This window comes from Thunnus albacares, chromosome 3, assembly GCF_914725855.1.
Source record: "Thunnus albacares chromosome 3, fThuAlb1.1, whole genome shotgun sequence".
Classification (NCBI taxonomy): domain Eukaryota; kingdom Metazoa; phylum Chordata; class Actinopteri; order Scombriformes; family Scombridae; genus Thunnus; species Thunnus albacares.
In genome coordinates, this window is record NC_058108.1 from 26176733 (window position 1) to 26194994 (window position 18262).

General features: G+C 42.0%; 1 protein-coding gene across 2 annotated transcripts; it reads right to left on the reverse strand.

Annotated features, from left to right (window-relative positions):
• Nucleotides 1-50: 50 nt before the first annotated feature.
• stox2a (storkhead box 2a) lies at nucleotides 51-17627 on the reverse strand. Of its 2 annotated transcripts, XM_044347298.1 has the most exons (5): nucleotides 16437-16515; nucleotides 8305-9725; nucleotides 6523-6675; nucleotides 2325-4854; nucleotides 51-451 (listed from the first exon to the last, which is right to left on the reverse strand). In XM_044347298.1, the coding sequence occupies exons 2-5, from the start codon at nucleotides 8480-8482 to the stop codon at nucleotides 250-252; spliced, it is 3063 nt and encodes a 1020-aa protein (XP_044203233.1). In that variant the 5' UTR covers nucleotides 8483-9725; nucleotides 16437-16515; the 3' UTR covers nucleotides 51-249. The 2 variants fall into 2 exon arrangements, with proteins under 2 accessions (XP_044203233.1, XP_044203232.1); XM_044347297.1 differs by lacking the exon at nucleotides 8305-9725 and having other exon boundaries at nucleotides 16437-17627.
• Nucleotides 17628-18262: the final 635 nt, after the last annotated feature.

Here is an 18262-nt window from a genome sequence, read left to right on the forward strand (position 1 = left end):
TACAGTGGTCTTGATATTCTCTTGTTTTTCTTCTCTTTTTTGCAGTAAAGTTCTTGAAGCTGTGGGAACAGTCTCTTGAAGCCATGCCTGTTTTTGTAACAGTCCCAGTAAATGGATTCTCAGGAGTCTGAAGATGTGTGTGTGTGTGTATGCGTGTGTATTGGTTGAGGAAAGTGAGGGTCAAAATGGTGAAACACCTCACGTCCTCTCTCCTCCACCACCTTCAATGGTCTCAGTCTGTGCTGCCTGTCAGACGCTGGTGATGGAGGCCAGGCAGTTCGATGACTTCTGGAGTTTCTCAGGCTGCGTGGTGGGGGGTTCCGGGATGGCGCGAAAGCTGAATGGCAGTCCGATACTACTGGTGCCAATGTGGCCTGGGCTCAGTGCTGGATTCTGCCGTCTATTGCTTTCCACAATGCTGGATGTGTTGGATGCAAGGCTTTCACGTGTCCTGCACAAGAGACAGCATGATGTTACATGTTTTTGGTTTCAAAATACATCATGAAATAAAATATCCAATTAAAAAATTGACAAGAGGATAGAGAGAGAAAGAGGATTACATAAAATTCACAGTTTTAAGCCATATATTGGAGACTGAGGATAGATAATCTAACATTAGTAAAGAAAAAAGCAGATGAATTGTAGTTGCTGAGAAAAGTAAAAACAATACAATGAAAAAATGAAAAAAATGAAGAGAGAACAAAATTGAGATGAGAAAAATCTAAGATCCACTTGCTAGTTACAGTGCTTCCTGAGCTTTCAACTCGTTATAATCAATGGATGGAGTATGAAACTTTGGTCAGGTGACAACTTGAGATTGTTAAACTAAGACTGTTGAGTTGAAAGCTCAGCAAAAGGCTAGTATGTGGACCTTGTGTTAGGATTTTTAGCCATGCTAGGGATGTCAGTGTCCGCCCATAGTTGGTTCACAAATTTCGTCCAGACTGAAATATCTCAACACCCAACCCAGTGGACTAATCCTAATGATTGTGGTGATCCTCATCTTCATCGAACTGCAGGTAAAGTTTTGCCCATTACTTTAGTTTATGACCAAATACCTGCTAAACTAATGACATTCCCATCAACTTCAGCTGTACCTTGTGTTTAGTGCTAATTAGCAAATGTTAGCCTGCTAACAGGCTAAACTAAGATGGTGAATATGCTAAATATTATACCTGCTAAACATCAGCATGTTTGCATTGTCACTGTGAGCATGTTAGCATTTAGCTCAAAGCACTAATCTTGTTTTTCAAATATTTCTACAAAGTTTTAAAAACTTAGCAACAAGCGTTTACAGCTGATTCATCCAGTAATGATGATTACATTGTACATTTGTATTAAAAAATAAATATGAGCTTGTGTAAGGACTCAACATTCTTATGAGTTAAATGTCATTCATATTTTTTATAATTTCATGAATATATGTCATTTACTACATTACTTATTATTTTCATGTATGTTATGTAGAAGTCTGAAGTATGAACACACTTTAATTTACATATTTAGCATCTTTGACCCTGAACATCTCCACAGTTCAGGGTCAAAACTGATGCAGTGAGATGTGAGCATAAAGATACTTCACAGCACAACGTGTCTATTCTTGGAGCGGATTCTGCTGTAAGAAATGTCACTGTACTGTTGAGAAAAACTGGTACTTCTCATAGTTTCATCAACATTTTATGAGATGAGATAGCACCATTGGAGCATATTAGAAAATTGACACTCAAAATAAAGATAAAATATAGATTCAGATATGAAGGCATAACCTGAATTGGACTGTAAATGCAATGTTGCAGCCTCTCTATCGTCCTTTGTGATATTTATTTAATTCAGTTTGGTGGCATGGCCTGTTAAAGTTTAAATTCATGAGAGTGTGTGATAGCGGTGGATCAAAATGGATCAGAACATGAAGCTGTCAAAAATGGGGTGACCAAAGCTCCACTCCTCCACTGAGGAAGACTGTGAGATGCAGCTGAATGCTTTGGGGAAAAAAAATAGAGTGGACGATGACTAAAGATTATTATTTTTTGTCAAAATAAAAAGGTTATTTGGACTTAAAAGTGTACATTTACTACCATGACACCTTTAATTTAGCTATGTGAGTGCAACCATGTGTGTCACTCAAGTCTTAGATACATTATCCAATAAAGGGCACATATGTCAATATATGGTTTAACAGCAGTCCTGACATTTGGGAATATTTGGAGTCCTACTGTGTTCTCCCCGAGTATCCCTCCCACACTCACAGACTTAACATTTTAGGACCTGACAGTTTTTATAGTGTTAGATTGTAATACACATGCACACTTCATTTTTGCACATACCTAGGGGAGTTGAATCCACTGTCCACCGTGACACTGCTGCTGTCCATGCTGTCTAAACGGGCAGAGTGGGCCGACTTCTGGCTGCTGCTGTTCTCGGTCTCCTTGGGGCTGAGTAAGGTCAGATTGGTCTCCAGTTTCCGCTGCAGATCATGGTCCTTCTCCCGCTCCAGTAGCCACTGCATGGTTCCCTCCCCGCCGCCACCACTGCCTCCACCGTTACCACCCCCTTCCCCGTGGTCTTTGTTGTCCTCTGCCGTCGCCAACTCTTTGTGCGAGTCCTCCTCTGCCTCTTCTTCTTCCTCATCATCTGATACATTATAATAGTCAAAGGAGGCTGAGGGGACTGTTGGCTCTAAGCAGCCCTGTAAAACTGCAGGTGACGCTGAGGAAGTGGCTGAATTGGAAGGCTGCTGGGGCTCAGGATTGTCAAGGGCCTCTGTTGATTTGGCATGTGAGGCTTTCCGCAATGTGCCGGACTTGGTGTAGCTGCTGTCCACGTAGCCTGTGGACAAGGCATTGTGTGGAGGTTTGAACAAAGTGTCCTTGCTGAAGATCTCTTTCCTCTTGATCACTATACCACCTCCTCCCCCTCCAGGATCTACATTGTGTTGGTGTGGCGTCAAACGGGCATTTTGCACCGGCTCTGGCGTCTGGCTTGGCGTTAGTCGGACCGAGCCGTTCTGTCCCTTTGCTGCCGACAATTCCTCTTTGTACTCCATCGTGTGAGGAGAGGTGAGGTGAGGCGTTTGGCGGTCAGCCGGAGAGCCCTTTCGGAGTCCCCCTGATGAGGTTAATGTGTCATATTCTGATTTTGCCTGAGGCGAAGGGGCAGTTAGGATTGTTTCATTTGACGTATTGCACTGGAAGTACTCATCTGTTGAGGGCTTAGGAGAAAGTCCCATTAGCTCATTGTACGTTGGCAAGCTGTCTCTGCTTTTGTTCCTCTCCATCGTACTCCGGATCCTTGACTCGTCCAAACTCCCTTTCCCCAAATCAGGCACATTAAAATCAGAGTGGAACTTAGCAGCAGAGAACATGATCCTTGAGTAGTGGGAGGACTTCTGCGTGGCCCGCAGGGTGCCGTCATCAGTGTAGTAATGACTACGCTCCTCAAGACTGGGGTCAAAGTCTTCTGGTGCCCCCAGTGTTGGGCCCTTGAGGGAGTTGTCCATGGACCGAGAGCGTTCTTTAGCTTGATCTGACCTCTCGTGCCGCGACTTCCTGTCCTGATTGTGACTGTGACTTCTTTGCACTCTGGACTGGCACGTCCCACGTGAGGGCTCAGGGAAGGGCATCTCCGTTCTCCTCTTAGCTAGCTCCCCAGACACATCCCACTCAGGGGTAACAGGGCAGTACGATTCAGTAATGTTGGGGTTACTATGGACCAGGTACGCTGCGCCTCCACTTCGCCTGCGCTCCATGGTGTACATGGCCTCCCGAGGCGAGCGGACTAACGAGTGGCTAAAGAAGCGGTAATCCCTTTCCATGAACACCAGGTCCCAGTTTGAACCCTCGGACGGGTCTCCCCTGGAGGTTCGGGGTTTGCTGTGTGAGCGGGACTTACCATGTGGCGCTCTCCTGTGGCCCCTCCCCCTCCTGCTGCGTGCACTGTGCTGGGCCGAAGACCCCGCCTTGTTCTTTTGCGTACGCTCTTCCTCCAGCCTCTTCATCACAGCGGTGTGCCTTGCCACATTCTCCACTGTTAGGTCTGGGTTGATTCGGCGGATAATCTCCATCTCCACCTCTCGGGGGATGGGTGTGGTTGGCACATCCTCGTCACGAAGAGGCCACTCCTCTGGGGGGAACTGGGCTGAGAAGGTGGCCAACTGTCTCATTTTGTCCTTCTTGAAACTCAGTCTGAAGAGTCTGAGCCCAAACCTTTTGGACTGCTTCTCACCACTTCCGCTGCCACCACTTCCTTCTTTCTTTTTGGTCAGAGTGTCAGTTTTATAAGGGAAAGAAGTGATGCTTTTGCTCTTATCGGCTGGCTCTTGAGGCGGCGGTTGCTGGACAGGAGGGGAAGTGGGGAGAGGGGGATAGGGGTATGACGGCGGTTCTCCTCGGTGCTCCTTGGCTGACGTGCTCGGTGGAGGTTCTCCACCATTGTGGTCCTTGGGCGGTTTACTTTGATAGGAATCTCCCCTGTGCTCCTTTGGTGACTTACTTTGGAGCGCAGAGGCGTGATGTCTGGGCGGGTCTTCGCGATAGGAATTATATGAGTCATTATGATTCTTTCGTGCAGGCCTCTCTCTCAAGCAGCCAGGTGTGGATGGTGTGACGTTGCCAGACTGAGGCGAAGTGCATTGCTGAGGTTGCTGCTGCTGCTGCTGCTGCTGCTGTTGCGGTTGGCGCTCTTGCAGCCGATCATCCAGGTGATACCACTTGTTGTTGGTTCTGATGAGGGAGGGAGTGATAAAGTAGGTCTGGGGAGTGACAATGAAGTAGCCCTCTGGAGTTGGATAGATCTTCCTCTCTCGCACCAGCATGTTCAGGGTATGTCGCAGAACCTCCGAGCTGGGTGTAGGCACGCCTGCAGGAAACACAGATATTTAATGAAGTTAAAGCACAACTTTATAAAATTTTAGTAAAGACAATGTCAATATTGTGTATTGTATTACATAAACAGATCAAATATGGGACTTTTTTTTTTTTAAAAGATTTACGATAAAAGAGATCTGTCTTGCACTTGGTGAGATGAACTATTAGAAAAGTTTTTCGAAAAATTAGCGGTGGAAGATGGTGGAAGAAAATGATGTGAGCTATTTCATGATTTTTTTTCAGGCTATGATGAAATTATGGCTGACTGCAGTGGGAATTTTAAGTGTAGAAAAAAGCTGTTGTTAGATAACTAAAAACCAGAACATGAATTAACTAAACAGACAAATAGTAATAATCCCAACAAACAACTGATTATTCACACATTTCCAAACCCTCTGTTAACCGACTAAACTGAAGTGTTGTTTAACCTCAAAAACTGTTTCCCTTTAAATTACCCTTCACATTTCTTTGAAATAGATAAAATCTCTAAACTGTATCACAGTATCACATACTGTATAAATTATAAATCTATCTTCATTTGCCTGTCTACTTTGAATTAAATTTTTAAACCAAAGCTGCTGTGTTTTTATGGATATACCATTCCAACATGGGAATTTGGAGAATTCAGCCTGACATATTCAGCATCTATGGAAATTTTGGGATCTCGCTAATATTTAAAGTAAGTTTCAGTTGGTTTGGCCCCATAGTATAAGAAGTTAATAGGTTTATTTTAATGTTCCCTTCTCTTTTTATATTTTTAAAATATTTTTAAAATTTTTTTTTAAATCCTCAAAAAAAAAAAAACCCTGAAAAAGATGGAATGGTATTTTTTTGCGTAGCTCTTTTAAAATCTTTAGCAACATTTTACATGATATCAAAGGGGTGTTTTTTTCCCAGTTTTCCTTCACTCAACTAACTTTTCTGAAATTGACTCACAGACTTAGTATATTTGTACAGAATACCCATGAGTTGGGTATTTTAATATTAACACAAAACTACAATGTAAGATTAACCCGTATCTAAGAATAAATGGTGCCAAATAAACCAAACATTTTAGTTCAAGGATGAGTCCTAAGGATATTTTAATCAGGATATAAAGCACCATCAGTCACCTCAAGAGCTCGGCGTACAATATGTTTCCAAATCAACATTAAAAGTGGTCCACCATTCATAACCTTTGTCTAGAAAAGCCTTGTGTTGCCTGACATTACATCACCCTTGTGTTCATTTTTTTTTTACACAGAAATGATGCAACGTATAAGTTCAACTCCTTTCCACTCTTAGTAGTAAGTAAAGATGAATTTGAAAAACATGAAGATGATCACTGTGTTTAGTACATTTTAGGCCTGCTTGTCCAACATTGTTTAAGAATAAACCTGGATTTAATTGTGCTATTGAATCATTATAAAGCTGAAATATCTCAATTCTTAATTAATCAATTAATAATATGTCATGGATGTCCTCAATAGATATTTAAAGATATTTAAAGCCTACAAAGATCACAAACCAAGGTATGACACACACACACATAACTATATTTAATTTATTTTCTCTTGCCTAATATTTCCTAAATTTGTAATTTTTCCAAACGCACATTTAAAAATCTGTATCTACATACTTCACTGCAGCCGTAATTTGGGCTGAGGTCAGATGAGCGTACCTGGGAAGCTGGCAGTGAGGTGCTCCACCAGAGCCTCCTGGTTGACAGGCTTGTGGGCAGAGTTCATAGCAGAGATGGCCAGGCACAAGATCTCCCCCAGCGGGATGAACTGTGACTGGCTGATAGGTGACATACTGATCGGAGACACGTCACCTGCAGAAGGAGGAGGAGGAGGAGGAGGAGGAGGAGGAGGAGGCACAAGCACAACTGTTAGATCATGAATGAACAGCAGGCGCAGCGTGTGAAGCTATGATGTAATGGTCAAACAGCAGCAGTTTGCATGCTGCCTGGAACGGCTCCACCCCTCCTCTCTGTGCTTCCTTAGCCTCCTGTTTCTCGTAGGTTAGCAAAGCGAGGCAGCTGCTGCAGCAACCGTAACCGTAGTATGAGATCACCTGAATCTTTTTCAACCTCGGTATTCAATTCACAACATCTCACAAATAGAAAAGGGAGCTTACATGATCACTGACTGCATCTCAGTGGGTAAAAAACAACATATAACTGACTTTAACATCACATTGAGAGCTTACACACAGAAATTCTCTGTTGCCTTTGTTGAATTAAGCTGGCTTTGCTGTCAGCAGTGTGGCATCGTGAGTAGTGAGATCATCCTACAACCAGGCGGCCCGGCTTCAAGCCCCTCTGAGAGCAAACATCTGCCCTGCTGAAAGGTTGTACAAGCAACAAGCTGAATCCACAGCTGACCCTGTCCTCTGACCTAAATCCTGGCGATCAATAGAGAATCACACGATATGATGTACAAACTAAACACCAAAACCTCCATATTCTGTTTTTTTAATCTGACATTATGTTTCCTGATGTCTACATGGTAACCTTAAAAAAAATCAATGTTGCCTGATTGACAACTGTTTTAAAAGTTTTGCTGTCCACAATTTTTTCACCTGTGCTGAAATCTGTGCAGGGCCCTGCCTCCTCACCAGTGTGCTAACACTTAGCTGAATGGTCAGTTAAGCAACACGATGACGTTATCTCTGCTTAGTATCACAGCCCCTTAAGCTTTATGTGGCTTTACAAGGCTTTACTCGGTTTTTAGTAAACACGAGAAAATCTGGATCTGCTGCAGATTTGGCTAAAAAAAAAATAAATCACCATGTCCTTTGCATTTATAGTATTTTACATTTTCTTTTGCAAGTATATATGTGTGGGAATGATTTTGTAGAAAGACAGCAGAAAAATGCAAATATTTATAATAAAAGGGAGTAAAATTATCAGATTTCCTTGGTAAGGATGTTAGTTCATGAGGTGAGTTGGCCCAGAAGTGTTTTTGTAATCTCCACAAACACAAAATTATCATTTGTCACAATATTTAGGGCAAAGGTGATGCAACTGATGTAACCAACAACCACTCAACTTTCAGGCAGTCAGGACGATACCATAAATCATTAAAAACCATTTAGATTGAGCAAAACATGCCTTTTTCCAGTGTTTTTCCATTGGTTTTATTTAACTTTTTAAATAGGGTTCAGATGGGAAAATATGTCAGTGAATAAAGTTACAGCGATTTGAACCACTAAGACAGTTTAATGGATTTTAAAACCAAATGTGTGGTTGATAAAGAAAGCTTCAGATTAAATAATTCAAAATATTGCTCCACTTTCTCTTTTTTAAAAAATTTCACATCATGCGATATATTAGAGGAGTAAAAAAGGAGGAATAACACGAAAATATTGCCCGGTTTGAACCCTTCCCTTTGCCCCCAAAATTTGAGCAGCTCTGTGTAGGGAGGGTGGAGTTACTAGCGGTGGGAGTGTCAGAACTCACCTGGCGCACGATAACTTGGCGGGGACGGAGAGAAATGAGGAGGAGGAGGGGGAGGAAGATGCTGCTTCTGCACACGGATGTCTTTCTCACTACGGGAGAGATTGTGCTCCAGCGGGCGTTCGGTAAGCTCCGAGCTGGGCCAGGCCCGCCGCAGATTGCTGCTACGGTTCTTCTTCATCGTCACCCCTTTAACCAGGTGGTCTTCAACCCCGGGGGCTTCTGGGATAAGGAGGGGGGAGGAATGGGGAGGAGGGGAAGGAAGGAGGGAAGTGGGAAGGGGGGGTGCAGGGGGAGGTCGACCAACCTCAGGCTCAGTGCCTCCCCCGCATCAGTAAGAACGTCCCGCTAGAGCGATCACACACCAGACATGGCAGGAACCAGTGTGCACCTTCACACACATCCACACGTCTCATTTACATCCACAAGCAAGCTACAAACGACTGTGTTCGCACTGTGGGTGGTTGTCATCGGCTGCTGGGCTCTCCCAGGCTGATCTGGAGTGACGGCAGCGGCGGTGGAGGTGCAGGTGATTGCGCGAGGCATCACCCTTTCATCGGCATCAGTCCCAGCCACCATTTGTAGCATCCCCATTTGCATGCGTAGGGAGGCACATTACGTAGCCGCTCTGATGTGGGAGGAGGGAGCAGGAGAGAGGTGGGGGGGCAGGGGTAGAGATGAGGGAAATGGGGCATTGGAAGCAAGGAGGACGGTAAGGAGAGATTTCAGTGGAGGTTTTGGGATCCGCTTGTTCCTTTTGAGTAGAAAGTAACAGGGGAAGGAAGGTAGGGGATGGATGGATGGTCAAAGATTCAAAGCTTAAGAGGCCCAGTCTTCGACAATAGCTCAATTCACCACAGGAGTGCTCGGCCGATCCCCGGAAAACAAAAGAGCCCACTTAAAAAAAAAACTGAAATAAAAGCTCCATTCACCCTAACGGGCAGTGAAACCTCAATAGTATGCCAAGCACCGGAGACGCCACGTTCACCTCCATCTTTATCCGATCAAGCACAAGACCCCATCGTCCTTTCGACAACAGCACACCAGGAGAGGGTGGGGAGAAAAAAATGGAGAGCATAGAAATAAATAAATAAATTCAAGAATAGATATCCACCGTTCCCCGCAATCCAAAGGAAGAAGCTCCCGAGCCGATCGCCGTAGCATCCATTCATTAACAGGGGGGGATGCAAACTCCAGTCAACGGCGAATCTCTTTCAACGCTAATGCTGCAGCTGCTCCCAGCACCTCCAGGAAGGGTGTGTGAGTATGTGTGTGTGTGTGTGTGTGTGTATGTGTGAGTGTGTGTGTGTGTGTGTGTGTGTGTGTGTGTGTGTGAGAGAGAGAAGAGAGTGTGTATGCGCGCATCCGCCTGCTGCGCGCGATTCTGCGTGAGCATGCATGCGTCTGTGTCTGGGTGATTGAGGCTGAGGGGAGGGGAGGAGAGGATGCAAGAGAGGGAGAGAGAGAGAGAGAGAGAGAGAGAGAGAGGGAGAGATCGAGGACATACATAAGGCAGAGAGGAGAGCAAATATCAACAGCTCTGAAACACACACACACACGCACACACACATACAATAAAAAATATTTAGCCCTCAGATGATGTCCGGGGAATAACAAGAGCTCTAAACCTTTGGCTAAATTTCCATCCTCACCCTCCTTCCCCTCTTGAAGGATGAGGGGCCCCTGAAACCACCATCCATCCTCTTTTTGTATCTAACCTGACAGTAACACCAAAGCTGAAGACTTGACAACCAAAGAGAATCATTTTAAAAAAGGTGGAGATTTATGTCTTTCTCATCAGTGTTTCCACCGGTTGATTCAGTAACTACAATGTGTGAGAGCTGCCACTAAAAAAAAAAAAAAAAGAAAAGGAAAGAAAAGAAAAACCCAAGCATCACCTTAATCATGTCCAGAGTGGCAGCTCCTGCTCACTTCAGACTCCTGCTGACTCACATGTGTGGAGTGTGTATGGACGGTTGGAGGGATAGAATAGGGAGCAAAGTGAGAGGGCAGGACGGGGCACGGGTGGAGGGGGACAGTGTCACAACCAATCTGCTCCAGTTCACTGATACCAAAGAGAAAGAGGAGAGGAAGGGAAGGGAAGGAGGGGTGAGGAGGAGGAGGAGGAGGAGGAGGAGGAGGAGGAGGAGGAGTAGGAGGAGTGGTGGTGGGGTTGGAGCGACACCACGCCAGCCATTTTATTTCTCAGTAGTGCTGCAACAGCCTTTGTTGCCATGACGACGCAAGCCGATGATCTCATAGCTGTTACCTTTGAGTGCTGTCCCCTTAAAGAGCCAGTTACTCAAGATAGAAGCAGACAGACAGCACACAGACAAGGACTGACTGTCCTGTTATGTGGACAGAACATCCTGCATCGCCGCTGAAAATGTGAGATCCCTCAACACTTTACAAATTGAGCTCTGCAGGACACATTTACACCGACTGGGAGGAGGGGAAAAAAAATGGCAGGATGTCTTGATAGCTAAGGGGAAAGAAATTTTCTGAAAAATATCTATAGTGGCTGCAATGATTTTATATTTATTGCTGGAATTCCCCTGGAAAAGCCTGGTGCTGAGTTATTGGTTAATCAGTTAATATATTGACAAAATATAAAATAAAAATAAAGTTCATTAGGATAATTGTTAATTGTTTCAGTCATTTTTCAACAATTCACTGGTTTATGCCTCTCACTTGTGAGGAGTTGATGCTTTTCTTTGTCATATATTATGGTAAACTTAACATCTTTGGGTTCGTTGTATAAAAAAAAGCAATTTGAAGACATTACTTTGGACTTGGGGAAATTATTATGGACATTTTTCACTACTGTCTGACATTTATATGGAGAAAAAAATTCACTGGTTAGTCAGTTATCATCAAATTAATCAATAATTGTTTCTTGCAGCAAGGTGCGGGCACAGCGGGCAACTGCCCCAGAGCTCCAGAGCTCACCAAAAGCCAAACAGTTACTGCATGCCAAATGATTTTTTGTGATTTGATTAATTGCTATTTTTTAGAGGAACTGCATTATTTAAACATATATTAATTAAGGGCGAGCCTGCAATATTACTTAATCCCAAGACCCTCTTTAGTAGGAGGGCCCTGTGTCAAAATCTAGTTTTAAGACCTTTATTATTTTAGTTTGGTAGGAGAGTGTTCGGTAGGGGTCCAACTTGCACCAGGGCCCCATAATAGCTTAACAGGTATGGCTGGTGATTTTCTATATTTTGCTTATTGTCAACAAATTTCATGTGCAGAGCCAAACCAACAATGAACTAATCCTACTTACAAGTATTGTTTGTGTTTCCAAAGTCTGATAAATCTTATTCCTCTGTGCTGTAGACCTCCGTTGTTGTCCAAAAACTATTAAAAACATGTCAATGAGCCACACTGTTGCACTGGGTGACATGTTCCTTCGCCATGAAGAGTTTTTGGTCACGGTAGTTTGTTTAGAAACGGCTCTGAATCACATTTTCACCCTCCAGAGAGTAGTTCCTTGTTAGGCAGAAGCCACTGTGCATGCAGAGGAATGCGGTTCCATTTACAGAGCTTTGCTAGCTTGTTGTGCTGCATATCACAACCTCTTGACTTTGTACTACATTGTACGTCCTAAAGAACTATAGTATATAGCCAAGACTTGCAGCTCTAGAGGGGATTAATATGTTTTTTATTATTGAAGTGTCCATTTGCTAGTTTAGCAAGCTTTATGGTCAATCTGACAAAAGGTTGTTATCCATATTTATTTAAAAATGTCATCAAGATATAAGTTGCATTGTATTGAAGCTGTTAACAGCTGTGTATGTCTCAAAATCCTGTGCATCAGCTCAGAGTAAAACAACACCAAGCTAGTGTAGACTGGATGTGTCTTATGGGTCGCGCTACATATTACCAAGTAGCAGTCTTTATTAATGATATCAATAAATCGATAATAAACCAATGAACCATTAAATGAGCCCTGCATGCAGGACAAATCCTAGATGAAACAGATACTGATGTTGCATTGTGTTTAGATTTACATAATGATAGTAGGATTTACTATCCTGCTGTTTAAGATAGTAGTTAGCCATTATGTATTTAGCTATAAGACACTAAAGGATGTATGGCTTGTTGAAAACAGGATGATTTTTGCCAGTGGTCTGCCCTCCAGTGGAACATCTATGACAACACATGTCTTTCAAAATTCAACTCTATAGTAGGCCAGACATTGAATAAAGAGACAAAATAATGTTCCATCACAACAGCCTACATACCACATCCTGATCTGACAGTAAGATATATGGCAACAAATCTCTCCGCTGCGTCAAACATTTCCCCCAATTCTCTGCTGCGACCCTCCCTTTCCTTCCAATGGATGCGTCTGGTGCAGCAGGGAATGCGGTGAAATAGTCCTTTCCTGAACAAATGCTCCACTTTTCCTTCCTTAAGAGCCTCCCATTCCATTGTTTATTGCCAGTCAACGGATACAAAGTCCCTCACTTAATCAGATTGAATTGTCAGTATTAAAAAACATTTTGTTACCACACAGCTGAAAATCCACAACTTTTGTCTAAATGTATTAGTCCAGCTACGTTTTTGGCTGTCAGCCCTGATCAAACATTCTCAGGCACTTTGTGGGATAATCTGCTTTATGCGAAACTGTAGCAGTCATATGAGTGAATGCACTAAAACTCTGACTTCAAAATGCATTTCACAACAATATCATGATGCATGCAATGACTTCACTGAACTGTAATAATCAAGTTATTTAGACTGTTAATTATTTTCTAAGTGGTGTGAGATTTTATTCTATCCTTGTTATCCTGAAGGCTTAATAATGCCTAATCAAACACAGGTTGTGTTTAAGTTTCCTTCTTACAGTGAAAGATATGTCCATAAAAAATCCTGTTAGTAAAAGATCATATTGTCATATCATTTAGTAAGCATACAATATGCCAAATACCTTCTACACACATAGTTAATGAATGGCCTGTAGGTGAAAATTTGTCTGAACTTTGTTTGAACTTGTCATCTGACATCTTGACATGACAACCAAGAGTCACACAGATACTTGCAGCTCACACTAGAAAATCAATACTGCAGTGGTTTGCATATTATTGTCATTTTTGTAGGACATTTTCCATAAGAATTAAAACACAAAACAGGAGAATTCTGGACGCCTTAAACTTAAAAAAAACTTGCATGTTGAGCTGTTTCAGGGGCTCTGAAAGAGGCAAAACAGTTAAAATGTAACTCCTAGTCGAATTCACAAAGGCTTACTATTAAACCAAAGATTGATTACGCTGCTCAATAATATTGTGGCCACACAGGTGAGTATGAAAAACACAACCACCTGCACTTTTACATGCATTCTGATAACAACACAATGACTTCTAATCATTGATCCTGACCTGAATTGATTTTCCAGGTTATTATCCAGTATGGATTATTACTAATCTGGTTTAGTTGTGAAAAACTGACTCAAAATTATAACATATACGCTCTGTTGGTTTAAGCATTATAGAGTCTGGTGAGTTATTAGCTTTAAGACAAACATTCCACAGCTTATCAGTGTTTGCTTCAGTAGTGTTACTGAAACTACGACACCTCTTCTGACGGGCAGAAAGAGAGACAAACCACCGACTGACACACAATCACAATCTAGTTGAAGATTTACCTTTGGACTACAACATAGCTTCAAGTATTACAGCTTTCTAATTCAATACAATCAACATCTGGCAGCTCAATGTAGAAATCTGATAACACAAAAGGAGCTGGAGAGGAGTTTGAGTGTTCAGTACACACTAAAATCCACAGCTCAATCAGCAGTGGGCGTACAGGTTCAGTTCTGATAAACATTAAGTGACTAATCCCAAAGTTAGGTCTGAAAATGATCTTCTAAACCTGCATTAATTGTTTGTTTTTTGGCCAATTGGAGGCGTTAACACAAGAGTAACATAAAGTATTATCACCTTTTAAAGCTGTTATCGCAAATGTGTTAGCAAACAGTCGCCTAGTCCACCAGATCAACATTAGCATTTATTTGGAGTCATGTTTCTGGTAACCTGATGAGTGCAAATTTCGCTCTCCTTCTAGCTCTGTTTTGGTCTACACCAACTCCTCTAACTCCACCTCTAACTCAAAGGAAAATATCCAGTTTTTAAACATCCGACTATGTTCCCCAGCTAGTCATTTTGTCTTTCTGCCGTTTGTTGATGTGCAGGTGGGTTTATCAGAGCTTTTCTTTTGCTTAAAACAGCTGCCTGCAGCAACTGGGGAGGACGCTGATGAGAGCAGTAACAATAGGGCTGCAACTAACGATTGTTTTCATTACTGATTAATCTGTCGATTATTTTCTCCATTAGTTTATGATATTAATATCAGAAAATGGTGAGAAATGTTGATCAGTTTCCAAAGCTCAAGCCCTCAAATGTCTTGTTTTGTCCAAGTCAACAGTCCACAACCCAAAGATATTCAGTTTACTATCAGCACTCTGCTCTTTGTCTCAATAGGTTCAAGCTTTAGTTCATAGAATAAAGGTGTTTATGGGTGGCCCAACTCTGCTATAAAACACTGGAAACACCCTGATATTTTTACGTTTATTCCTTAAAATTGCAGTACAAATGCGTGACAAGTGAGTTTAATGATGTTAACCATGTTTTTATTTAGATACAAAGGTATCATGCAACCAATGTGATGACCAAACAGTATTACAAATTTAAGTCTACATCATCCCTCCCACCTGCTCCATAACTTTTTCAGGTTCCTCTGCTTCAGTTTGATGCTGCTCACTGAAGCTCTTTTGTCTGAAGCTCTATTGTGAATCGGACATAAATTAAATCATCTATGGCAAGCTGCACGCCTCCCTCTTCTTTGCACACTCACGCATAGAAGCTTTTGAGGGCAGTATGAAGGGTGCAACGGTTAGACTTGCTGACAATACCACAAGTCGTCCAAACCTGTCCTGGCACATACAAAAATTATAGCCTTGTCAGGGGAAGATGAGTTTTAGTGTGGGAATGTTGAAGTGGAAGAACTGGGCTTCAGTCTTGAATCTTCTATCTGGATGAGTAAGCCTATATGGCATGAGGAAGCTTAGGTCGGAAGGTTGAGATGCTCCCTAAACTCCTCTCATTAGACTAGCTTCTACTGGCTTCATGCAACCTACCAGCAGAAATCCAGCATTGACTCATAGAGGGAGTAGATCATTTCAGATAAAAACCTCTGGGAAAAGTATTTTAAATCACACTTACAAAAAAAGGAGGGTCATATTAAGTTGGTTATCAATCAACAGTATTTGCCAGCTCTAAAAGAGGTATGAAATCAGCAGAGCTCTGAAGAGCCACGAACTGCAGCTAAATCATGTCAAAAAGGTATTTAGCACACCATAAAATATGAGAAGATACGCCAAACACTGAGAAGCTACATGGACGAGGAGTAACAGTAGTCCTAAACTGAAACCGACCAACAGGTGTGAGACAGACAGTAAAGTAAAACCCCAAGTGTTCATAAGCAACGTGCAAGTCAGTTACAAGTCTCTCAGGTCTCTGAAGGCTGATCTTTATATTTTCAAGCATATTTTCTTTTGAATGCATGGGCCAAATAAATAGATGTTAAGGGCGAGCAGTTATGTAAGACTTGGATGTTGTGAGTTGGTGTTATAGTGTGTTGGAATGTGGTTCTGAGTTATCTGTTAATGCGGTATGTATGTGTAAAGGTATAGCCACTGTTTTGATAAAGTTAAAGGGATCCTGATTAATTAAATGAAACACTGAATGGAAATTTAATCTTTTTAAATAGTTTTATTATTTATTTTAAAATCTAGGACTTGAATATTTTTTGTTTTATTGATTATTTCCTTGATTAGTTAGTTATTGCAATTACACCGTCTATCCTACAACTGCACAAAAAAGGGGAAAACATTGCTTACACATATATGAATAACAGAAACCTCATGATGCCTCAATGCTTTGTCTCTCTCACTACTGCACCCTTGAACAAAATACCAAAACACACCTATATGTGTCTCCACGTCAACCAGTGTCAGTGTCAGGGCAGCTATTGGCGTGTACAGCTGTGTAAATTGTTACAGCGTTGTTATGATTGCAGCTCAACTGTCTTAACTTTTTAATTACCTGAATACATACATATCGGATACCCACCCATGCACTTGATGTCAAAGCCCTGTGGTGGTTTTAGGGTCCGTCTCGTCCACCCGTTCCTGAGGACTTGAAGGTGAACTTCTTTCCCCTGGATCAGCAGCACATGCTCATCTATCCAGCCGAGGAAGAAAATCTCCGACAGCGCGTGTGTCAGCGCCTTGTTCCAGTAGTGCTGCATGTTGGTGGCTTTAAAGTCAGCGAAGACCTCGTAGCCGACGTGATGCTCTAACTTTACTGAGAGCACGGCTTGCGATGATGATGATGATGACGGTGAATCCTCTTTATCCTCTCCGCAAACCCGCGACAACACCAGAGCCAGAGAGTGCGGAGCTATTTGGAGCAACTTCTCCATTCCTGTTGCAGGCAGAGTTAACTGTAGTCCACATGAAAATAAAAAAAACAAAAAACCGGACTGCTTCTTAAATGTGGGGCATTGTTCAATCCATTCTTAGGTTTCTATCCAAAAAAACTGGCTGATAATCTTTTAGGTGTGTTTACTACAAGGTGGAAAAAAAACACACTGCGCTTGTTGTCCAGAGTCCGCAGCGGGATGTTGAAGAACTTTTACGCACAGGTGCTCCATGTAAAAACCAGGGAAATCAGCAACCTGACACGCCGTCCACTGGAGCCAACTATCCCCAACTGTCAAAGAGTATTAAGGTCTATTTTCAGCGACAAAAGAGGCGAGGACTTGTGCTGCGTTCAAGTGCTACTCGTAAACTCCTAATTTCCTCTTTGGAGTAGCATCCAAATCCTAATTTTTTGAAGCTGTTTACCAATGTTATCTAATTGTGAACATTAACATTCAATGTAATGTATAACTAGGAACACTAAAATAAGTTTAGCAAATTTGTGGCTCAACACACACTAATATAATGAAAAGTTGCCAGAAATATAGAAACACCTGTAATATGCAATGCAACATCAAGTTTCCCCTCTGTTTTCTTATTGTTACTTAACTTTGATGTTTGAGCTTCACTGTGCAGACTGATTTATGTGCAGAGTTTGACACTAGGAGGCTGTTTTCACTTTCATCTGCGGAGGTGGGAAAGTTTCACCAGATTAAAGATCCCCTCCAGACATGTTTTCAGACATGTTAAAAATCTGACGCTTGGAATAATAAATTGTATATGACATGGTTTTTCCACAAAAAATGTTCAGTTGCCTTGTTGACAGTCCTTGAAATAACATTTACTCCTTCTTCCTGATTAAAAAATCCTCAATCTATGAATATGCAAATATTGTTAATTTCAAAGATTTAGAAACTGGATATTAAACGTCTCCTTAAGTCCATTCTCAGTGTATGTGCCCTGAGGGGTGTACCACGAAGCAAGATTAGTGGGTTAGCGAGGTGTGTTGAGCCCAAAGCCAGGGTTTTCAATGTCACGAAGATGGCTCTCTTTTCACCTGGCTACATCACCATGGTAACTTATACTGCAAATTTAACCTGGTCCGGAGCAGTTTATGTTCTGAGTTTCGGCTTAAATCGGCAATAAAAAGTGCTGCCCTTTCACTACCTACCTGATTTGCTGCCAAGTCCATTTAACACCGCTGGTATTGCAGCTAATAGGACACCAGTTAGAAAATTGATTAGTCTTTTATCATACTTACCATTGATTTGATATGTCATGTTGTAAATTTGTAATGGTGCAAGAAGTTAGGGTTACTTGCAGGATGGGATTTTGTTAAAATATATCAAACTGTATTTCAAAAAAAGAAGAAAAAACTAATAAAAAAATGAAGAAATACTTAATACATACTTAATACAAAAATAAAATAAAATAAAATTGACCATTCTATTGGTATTTATCACAGATAATAGGGGA

Bases quoted from the DNA above. Each gene is read 5' to 3' on its own strand.
- stox2a (XM_044347297.1), bottom strand. From the start codon at position 16,788: ATGGAGAAGTTGCTCCAAATAGCTCCGCACTCTCTGGCTCTGGTGTTG. The intron at 6,676-16,436 runs GTGGGTATCCGA...CTCCTTCTGCAG, and splicing joins CTTTGACATCAAGTGCATGG to GTGACGTGTCTCCGATCAGT. The intron at 4,855-6,522 runs GTACGCTCATCT...TGTTTCCTGCAG, and splicing joins CCTCACTGCCAGCTTCCCAG to GCGTGCCTACACCCAGCTCG.